Source organism: Vombatus ursinus, unplaced genomic scaffold, assembly GCF_900497805.2.
Source record: "Vombatus ursinus unplaced genomic scaffold, bare-nosed wombat genome assembly UNPS02014893.1, whole genome shotgun sequence".
NCBI lineage: Eukaryota > Metazoa > Chordata > Mammalia > Diprotodontia > Vombatidae > Vombatus > Vombatus ursinus.
In genome coordinates, this window is record NW_020954671.1 from 9,409,407 (window position 1) to 9,419,141 (window position 9,735).

Genomic DNA, 9,735 nt, shown 5'->3' on the forward strand with positions numbered 1-9,735 from the left:
GTCAGTCAACTAGCATTTATTAAGTACCTACTATGTAGCAGACGCTGTGCTAAGTACAAATTCTCTGGTTAAGCATTTAACGCTCTTCACAATCTGGTTCCAGACCACATTTCCAGGCTCACTGCACATTACCCTCCTTTACACATACAACATTCCAGCCAAACTGGACTCCTTACCATTTTCTCCATAAACTACCTTCTCTCTCCCACCTTTAAGTCTTTGCATAGCTTCTCTCCTATGCCAGGAATGCAGTCCCTCTTTGCCTCTTAGAATCCCTAGTTTCCTCAAAGGCTCAGCTTAAGGTACATAACCTATAGGATACTTCTTTGATTCTTCACCCCCAAGTTGCCACAGTCCTACCCATCCAAGGTAGGTTTTTTTTTTACCTTGTACATAATTTGTATTTACTAAGTTACATACATCTTTCTCCTAAAAGAATATAAGTTCCTTGAGCCCCCAAGTATTTGTATTGCCAGCACCAAGCATAGTGCATGGACATTTAATATGCTTCTTGGTTAATTACCAGGATAGTGCTGAGGTCATCCATCTTTTATCCCTCCTTCTTATTAAATGACTTGCACACCTCCTTTTCCAGTCAGACCTGTCCTTCACAATGTCCTTTATACTACTTCTCACACACGAGAGGTACTTAATGATGAGCTGCGCCCACTATGTACCTTTCCATTGTCCTTTTGGTCAACTACCATTATAATTCTTCTGAAAATTACATGATTCACAGCCACATAGCATCACCAGGAAGAATTCTGGTTCTAAAAAGGTACATTTTCATAGCAGCAAGCAACTTGGGATCATTAAAAGCACTGTGAAATTTCTTAAATGTGACCAAACATGACCTTCTCTTCCTGTTCAATTATGGATTCAGCTTACCGTCCATAGGTACTGCCTGACCAAGATGTATCAATCTACTAAATAAGTGAAATTCACTATCTAGAATTTCTTTTTAATTACCTGTTGCGAACCCACGCAGAATACTCTGTGAATCAAGGCCTCTTTTATATGAATTTATTTTAACCTTTTTAAAGGATTTAATTATTTCCTCTATGTTCAGGAAATATTTGTCTGTATTTTTAGGTGAAGAAAAGTTCAGCACTTCAGTTAAAAAAAAACAACCACATAAAATACAGAAGAGATGTAACTAGAAAGCAGTTCTTATTAAAACAAACAAAAAAGTCAAAGGAGTTTCAATGAATTGGTATGAATCAGTAGCATGATGTGGCAGGCAATAAAAATAGGTATAACCAATCATCATGAAGGATAAAAAGGTATAGATAGGTTTCATGCTAAAAAGGTAGAGCGAGTAACCATACCAAAAAGGTCAAGAATTGGTCGATGCATCCATTCTCAACCAAGATATGAAATTACTGTCTTCATTAAAATTAGAGACCAGAATCAGTATGCTTAACTAAATTAGAAAAGATATTTATCATGACCAAAGCACATTGACAATTATATGGACCTCTAAAGTTTGCAAAGTGCTTTGCATAGATGATTTCCTATGAGGTCCCAAACAGCCCTGTGAAGTAGGTACCATTGGTATTATCTCTACCTTACGAATGGGGAAAGCTCAAGTGACTTGACACTGATAAGTCAGCAAATTGGTGTCCCAGTCAAAAAGTGAATTCAGATTTTCTTGACCCCATGTCTAGTACTATGCCATATAAGCTCTTTGATGGGAAATAGTCAATTTGGAAGTTAACATGAGAATTTAAAATTTAACCCAATACTATAAATTACCCAAACTTACTCATGTTGGAATTCGCATTAGGCAATAACAAAGGTTTTGAATACCTGGGAATCCTCTGGAAATGATTAGGAACAAAACAAAATTTAGGAAAAATATCCTCCAAGTAATGAATTGTGGGAAAGTGGACAGACAACTGGATTTGAAGTCTGAAGACCTGTGTTTAAATCCCACATGTGCTACTTCTGTGTACTTGGGCAAATCTAGATCTCAGTTTCCTCATTTGTTACATGAAAGCAATGGACCAAACAACCTCTGTGTTTGTTTTTGACTTTAAAACTATGATTCCTATCAATAATCTCTACAAGCAGACCAAAGTACACGACCAAAAAAGCAAAACAAAACCAGATTCTCAGACTTTCCTGTCAAATCGGTAAAGTAGCAATTACAAAACAATTTTCAGATGATGCTACAATTGGTTTATTCAGTGTACTACAAAAATGCATATTCTTACAACTATTCTACTAATGAAGAAAAATTAATCTTCTAAACTAGGTACCCATTTGTAGAAGTGTGTCATTTAACAATAATGACAATGGATCATCTTTTAAGGACTCTTGTGTGATTTTTAATACATGTGTAGGAGACACTTGTTATAAGAAAACTAACACAGATGGGTTTTGCTTCATCAAATCAAATGTCTAATTATAGTCAATAGACAGTAATTACAGCAGAATCTAATATTCTCTGCATCTTTCAGTCAATTGTGGGACTAAATATGTGGTCTTCTGTATATTTTTTAAAGCTTGTCTATTCCCTTCATACACCCTTATTAAGGATGTCCCTAAGTGTACAAATTTTTCTCATATTTTATAAAAGTGGAAAAGGAGATATATTGGGTGAAGAGCTGATATTTTCTTGATTGCATTTTTTTTCCATAGCACAAAACTTCTGGGTATAATTGGTCAATGTTGTTATTATCCTAGCCCAGGGGTGGGGAACCTATGGCCTTAAGGCCACATATGGCCTTCTACAGCCTTAGGTGTGGCCCTTTGACTAAGTCCAAGATTTGCAGAACAAATCCTTTTTTTAAGGGGATTTGTTCCAAGAAGTTTGGATTTGGTTAAAGGGCCACAGTTGAAGACCTACAGCACCACATGTGGCCTCGAGGCTACAGGTTCCCCACCCCCATCCTAGCCCTTGTATTCTTTAGTGTCACTTTCTACTTCTTTATAAGGCATATTGGGGAACTGTAACATTAATGTACAAACATAGACTTCCCCTGTTACTAATAGAGAAGAAGTGTGTTACAGAAATAACGATGTATCTTCCATTTTTCATCTGTTTGCTGTCCTTTCAGCTGCAATCCCTGCCCCATGCCACTTAGGCTAATTTTACCCTAAAAGGTATCAAAGCCATGCTAGAGACTTGGTTGGTTCAGGGAACAAAAAGTTCAGGTTGTTGATAGCACTTTCTAGTTATACGAGAATAAAATAGCCACAAGGAACTCCAAGGGCTCACTCATGCTCATGAAAACAAACTTCACTTATATAAATCAACTTGGGGTGTCCTCAGTGCCTATCTTTGTTGAATGTCCTCCTTCCATGGCTAAGTAAAAGGGCAGCTAGGTGGCACAGTGGCTAGAGCATCAGGCCTGGAGTCAGGAAGACTTGAGTTCAAATCCAGTCTCAGACACTTACTAGCTGTGTGACTTTGGACAAGTCATTTAACTTTGTTTGCCTGAATGCTCTCCTCTGTGAAAAGAGCAGGAGAAGGAAATGGCAAACCACCCCAAGATCTTTGCCAAGAAAATCCCAAATGGATCATGAAGAGTCAGACACATCTAAAATGACCAAATTGTACTGGTGTCTTACTTTGTTTCTTTGTTTCTTTTTTCTTTTTCTTTTTAGGCAATTGGGGTTAAGTGACCTGCCCAGGGTCACACAGCTAGTAAGTGTCAAGTGTTTGGTCTGAGGTCAGATTTGAACTCAGGTCCTCCTGACTTCAGGGCCGGTGCTCTATCCACTGCGCCACCTAGCTGCCCCCTCACTTTGTTTCAATATTGAACTTAAACTACCAGGTTCCTGGGTTCCCAGAACAATTGGCATGATGCTGCAGGATTGGAACATGATGACCTCAAAGTACAGGATGGGCGATGCAGAAGAAGGTGAGCCCAGATTGGTCTTCATGCTTTTGGAGACACCTCTGGAGATGAAGATTGCTTACTATGAGGTGTCCCCACTTCTGGGAGATTAAATTGCCTTCAGCCATCTAGCCAGAAGAGACTACAGTGCCAGATGTGAGTAGGCTCAGTGCTTCAAGAACTGAATCTTAAATATAATTAAGGTAAACTCTTTTAGGAGCACAGTTATGTTTATCCCTGGGCCTTTCAACTTGATTATTAAACCCTCCTCCAATTTCTACTATTGGATTTACTTAGAACTTTACTTCGTTTACCTTCGAAGCAGCCAGGAAAAAAATTGCTTTCAAATGCCTCTCCTAATAATTTGCACCAAAGAATCACGACCAAGTCCATTGGGCAGGATGCCATTAGACCTCTCAAATGACAAATGAAAAAACAAAACTCATACATCCTTCAGTACAGTTGTTGGATTCTAATATTCTATGGCTATAAGAAACTGAATTTTGTGGATTGAAAGCTGTGATTTTCCCATCGTTAAAAAAGACAAATACTGAAGGACTAGATGTACTCCTCCCTTCCTAAGACTAGATGCCTTTGTATTGCTATTGGCTATCATCACCCAACTGCCTCAAAGAGACATCACTGAAAGAAAGCCCCACCAACTTTTAAAGCAGTCATAATTATATATGAATAGGGAAAGAAATGCTTAATTTTGTATGGCTTTTTGGAAATGATGATGTAGTTAACAAGCAGTCTTCAGTCCTGTAATTACATAGTAACATAGCTAGGCAGTTGAAGTATGGCATGAGGGACCTTACCAGTGAGAGAATGCAAAGCAAGGCATGTCCATGGAATCTTAAATCTAAGATTAGATCTAATTTAAATCTAACTGTGCTACAAACCTGTGGGTTTTATTTGTTTTCTAATTTGTTACTTGAGGGACCAAATGGGAATCCCACCCCATGGACTTGGTTGTGATTGTTCAGTATACGCCATTGGGAGAGGCGCTTGAAAATACAATCCTTGATTCTCCCCAGGCACCCAAGACCTTTCTGGAATTGAGGATGAGGACAGATGTGCCAATCGCACCCCCAGTTAATTTGCTGAGGACAATGCTCTATCAGTTTAAACCATTTCCACTCTCACTCTCAAACTGGGAACAGAGGGGTACAGTTAACCATGGCAGAGCAGGTAGCGGGTAGAGACATGGACCCTAGTAGCAGCGGGTAGAGGGCAGCAGGCAGAAATGCAGGAAACAGAGAAGATAAATGATCTGTTCACTGTCACATAGCTTGTAAGGGGCAGATCTAGAATTCAAGCTCAGGTCTCCTCTTTCCAAGTCCCATTGAGATGACTCTCCCAGTGGCTCATTTATAGCATACAAAGCATTTCCCCCATGACAATTCTATGTGGAAGCTTACGCAATGTTTCCTCTTTTACAAAGGAAGAAACAGGCTCAAAGACAGTAAAAGGCTTGTTCATGGTCACATGGCTAGTTTCAGAACCGGAATCCAGCACTCCTGGCTCCAAGTCTGGTGCTACCACATTTCACCTTGAGATACCAACTACATAAACCCAAACCATTGAAGAGGAGTCTTCTTCTTCTCTACCAGCTCTTTGCTTTCTCCCGACAAACATGCTCAGGTCTCTCTTATCCTTAAAAAAAAAATCCCTTCTCTTTACCCTGATCTATCTATCTATCTTTCTTTCTTTTCTTGGCTAGGCAATGGGGTTAAGTGACTTGCCCGGGGTCACACAGCTAGTAAGTGTTATGTGTCTGAGGTCAGATTCGAACTCAAGTCCTCCTAAATCCAGGGCCAGTGCTCTATCCACTGTGCCACCTCTCTGCTCCCTTACCCTGATATTTCAAGGCTATAGTTAGAAGTATCTGTTCCAATTATCTTGCATATACATTAAGAAAAATAATAGCCATTGGAATCTCTGAACTATTCAAACAGTACATACGGTATGTTTTGTTATTATTTCTAAGCTGGCCTGATTTTTTTTTCTAAAAAAAGTTTATTCAGATGAATTTGCTCTCTCAAAAAAAAATTCTACAAAGTATTTTTAAAAATATTTCAGGTATTAAGACTTTATTGTTACTTTTTATTTTAACATTTGAAGATTATGTAAAAACTAGTAAAGGTAATTTTTTTGTACTCTCTTTGATGTAGGGAATTCCCTATATGCCCTTTTATTGATGTAGGGAACTCCCAAAGAGGAAATTTCTTTTACCAATGTCAGGAACCTGATTTGCAATTTGTAGTCTATGAGAGCTGCCTGAAGCATTACCAGGTTAAGTGACTTGCCTATGGTCACACAGTCTGTGTGTCAGAGGTGGTATTTGAACCCCTGTCTCTTAACTCTGACTGGCTCTATACAGTGTCCGTGCTGCTGGCATGCCATCTTTCTAGAGGCATAAATGACATTCACCCACCTAAGACTGAGCAATAACAGGTCTGTGACATTTTTAGATTCCTCCCACAGTACCATGCTGGCCATTTCCATTACCTGCTTCTAATGAAAATGAATATGTTCACATTTGATCCAAGGAGACAACTGAGTATAGAATTTGTGCTGAACTCTCAACAGACCTAGAAACCAATGACAAACTAAGCCCCCTAAACTCCTACCAGGAATTTTCTTGGCCCATCCAATCATGTGAACCAACTCCTTGTCAGCAAGCTTGGTCAATGACATCATCATGGAGGCTTCGGTAAATGGCTTGTTGGGACGACTCACAAATACATTCGGTGGCTCGGCTTCCAGGAGAGATAGCACAAACTGCTCAGGGCTCAGAGCGTTCATCAGCAGCTCTTTCACTCGGGTTACATTTTCACTGTTTTTCTTTGCTTTGCTAAGATAATTCATTTGCTCATCTGCATTCCTCTGCCTTCGTATAACTCGATACCCACAACGTTCTCTCCGGGAACCTATAGATGAGGGAAAAGCGAAATATTAGTAAAATGTTTTCCCTCTATTTCTCCTGCCAACCCTTAGCATTTCCTGTGCCCCTAGGTTGGTGAGCCAGAGATCAATTATCTGGAGAAGTGAATATCCCTTCTTTGTATGTGAGTTGTACATTATTAATATATTATATATAACACAAAATATGTAATATATGATATATAATACATTATTGCTAAGTTAATATATTATGATATATTAATATAACATACATACAATATTATAGAATTTATGTGATTTCATTATATTAACNATATGATATATAATACATTATTGCTAAGTTAATATATTATGATATATTAATATAACATACAATATTATAGAATTTATGTGATTTCATTATATTAATATGTAATTTAATAATATATATAATCATGCACAACATGTCAATATAATTATATGTTATCTATAATGTTATACATATAACCAGTATGCCTATAACATTATGTTAACATAACATTGTGCATGTTATATATTGTTATGTATTATATACTATATGCATACAATACATATGATTCCATCTTTAAAGTTAAATTCTGTTTTGCTTTTAACTACTGACTATTTTATTCTGTTATCAGTTTTAAAAAGGTAAGAAAAGGGAAAGGAAAAGAAATACACCAGAGGAGGAATGGAGAAGAAACTGGAGGAACTTGCATTAATTGGAATGCTGGCCTTATACTTATTGGTCTTATGGTTCAAGTTCCTCTCCACCTTGCTTTCCCTCAGGACCTTTCCTTGTTTTTCCCCATTCTCCATCTCTCTTTCTCTTCTCTCTATTCCCAGCAGAGATTTGCATCATTTTAAAACTGGGGATAAATCAGATCTAGAAGGATCGAAGGCATCATTTTATTTTGAAAACTGGTACAAAATAGAATAGGAATAAGAGACAGACTATTCTTTCCCCAATTCTATCTTCCCTGATTAACCCCCATCTCCTCTCTCCCTGTTCCCACCTATTTTCCTATTGAGGTTAATAATAATGATAAGAGCTAACATTTACATAGCTCTTATTGTGTCCCAGGCAGGTGCTAAGACACTTTACAATTATCTCCTTTGATCCTCACAACAACCCTGGGAGGAAGGTGTTATTCTCATCCTCATTTTACAGTTGAAGAAGTAAGGCAAACAGAGGTTAAGTGACTTGCCCAGGGTCGCATAGCTAGGAAAGGACTCAGACCTTCCTGACACCAGGCGCAGTACTCCAGCCACTGCACCACCCACCTGCCCCAAACTCTGTGTGTTCAACCCTTCTTTACCAGCTCAGATAAGAATGAGGTTCATAAGATGCCTTCTATCCTTGTGCCTTCCTACATATATTTTCATCAACTCTAATTATGCAAAAATTCTAAGTTCCTCCTGATTTTTCCCTATTTATTTTCTGATGTGTTTCTTTTCCCCTCCATTTCTTACCCCTTTTAAAATAAGTAACATAAGGGGAGCTAGGTGGTGCAGTGGATAGAGCACTGGGCCTAGATTCAGGAGGACCCTAGTTCAAATCCGGCCTCAGACACATAGTACTTGCTAGCTGTGTGACCCTGGGCAAGTCATTTAACCCCCATTGCCCAACCAAAACCCCCCCCAAAGAAACAAACCTAAAATCAGTAACATAGAACAAAATCACACTTACTATTTGTGTGACTTTAGGGAAGTCCCTTAATCTCTCAGCCTCAGTTTCCTCCTCTGTAAAATGAGAGTGCTGGACGAGATGGCCCATAAAGTCCTTTCCAGGTCTAAATCTTTGACCCTATGATCCTTCCCCCAGATTCCAGGACAAAGCTAGCTAGTTTTAAATAGAGGTAGAACCAAGCATAAACAGTCGTAAGAGGGGCAGCATAGAAAGCAGTCTAACTGTAGCCAATGTTGGGTTGAGCAAGGCAGCAAATCTGCACTGTGTGGTATAGGCCAGAAGAGAACCAAGAGGTATAGAAACCAACCAAGGGGGGAATCAGTGGCAGTGTAGAGAACAGTCCAACTAAAGGTACAGTTATACTAAGAAAGATTGCCTCAGACTGAAACTGAGACCTGTTAAAGACCTTAGCTTAAAAAGGCCAAGATCTCCCACTGCATCCAGGGCTATCTCCAGTTGCCTTGATCTATATCTTGTCACTGGACTCGGATGGCTCCAGAGGAGAGAGTGAGGCTGGTGACTTTTGCACAGCCCTCCCTCACTAAAATCCAATTCGTTTGCATGTCATGGCATCATCTCCTTGATGTCATGGTCTTCTTGGAAAACAAAGGACAAACAACAACAACAATAACTAAGAAAGACAAGAGGGTCTCACAACATAGGTTAGCAGAGGGCAGGATCTGAAGAACACCATCCTAGAGTCATCAAAAGTAAATGCCCCCAATATCAATACCGTGTAAGCAAAACCTCAGAGATACCCTAGGCTACCTAGAACTCTAAACACAAAAATGGAGAGTATTTTGAAAAGTATGAAGCACTGAATAAATGTGAGAGGGTGTTATTGTTCTATAAGGAAGTGCTAGATTATGCGGTCATGGCTAAATGCTATACAAGTTCAGGAAGACCTAAAATCAAGGACCTGAGGTTCAGGTAGTGGCTCTAATATTAGCTGGTAAGGCAGCCCTAGACAAGTCACTTCCCTTCTTAAGGCCTGAGATTTGCATAAAGTGAGGGAGTTAGATTAGATGACCATCTCTCAGGTATCTCGCAGCCCTACCATTATAAAATTGCCTTTTTCTATGTGCCCAGCTCCATGTAGATCCCCACCTCTGCCTCTTACTGATTCCTGAAATCCTACCATTAGGGCTTCATTCCTTTAAGCAGACCCTGACTCTTTAAAAAAATGTGACCTGTCCTAGGAAACAGAGTAATATATCAAATCATTTATATCTTAGGATGAATTAATTTATGCATTTGATTTTTGGACAGAAGGTTAGCATATAGGACATAGAATAC

General features: G+C 39.0%; 1 protein-coding gene across 1 annotated transcript in view; it reads right to left on the reverse strand.

The window, feature by feature from the left end:
• Positions 1–9,735, reverse strand: part of ESR2 (estrogen receptor 2) — a 72,137-nt gene that overhangs the window by 34,696 nt on the left and 27,706 nt on the right. Inside the window, exon 4 of the mRNA XM_027842932.1 lies at positions 6,479–6,778. Within this exon, the coding sequence (XP_027698733.1) occupies positions 6,479–6,778 (300 nt within the window). The remainder of the gene's footprint in view (positions 1–6,478; positions 6,779–9,735) is intronic.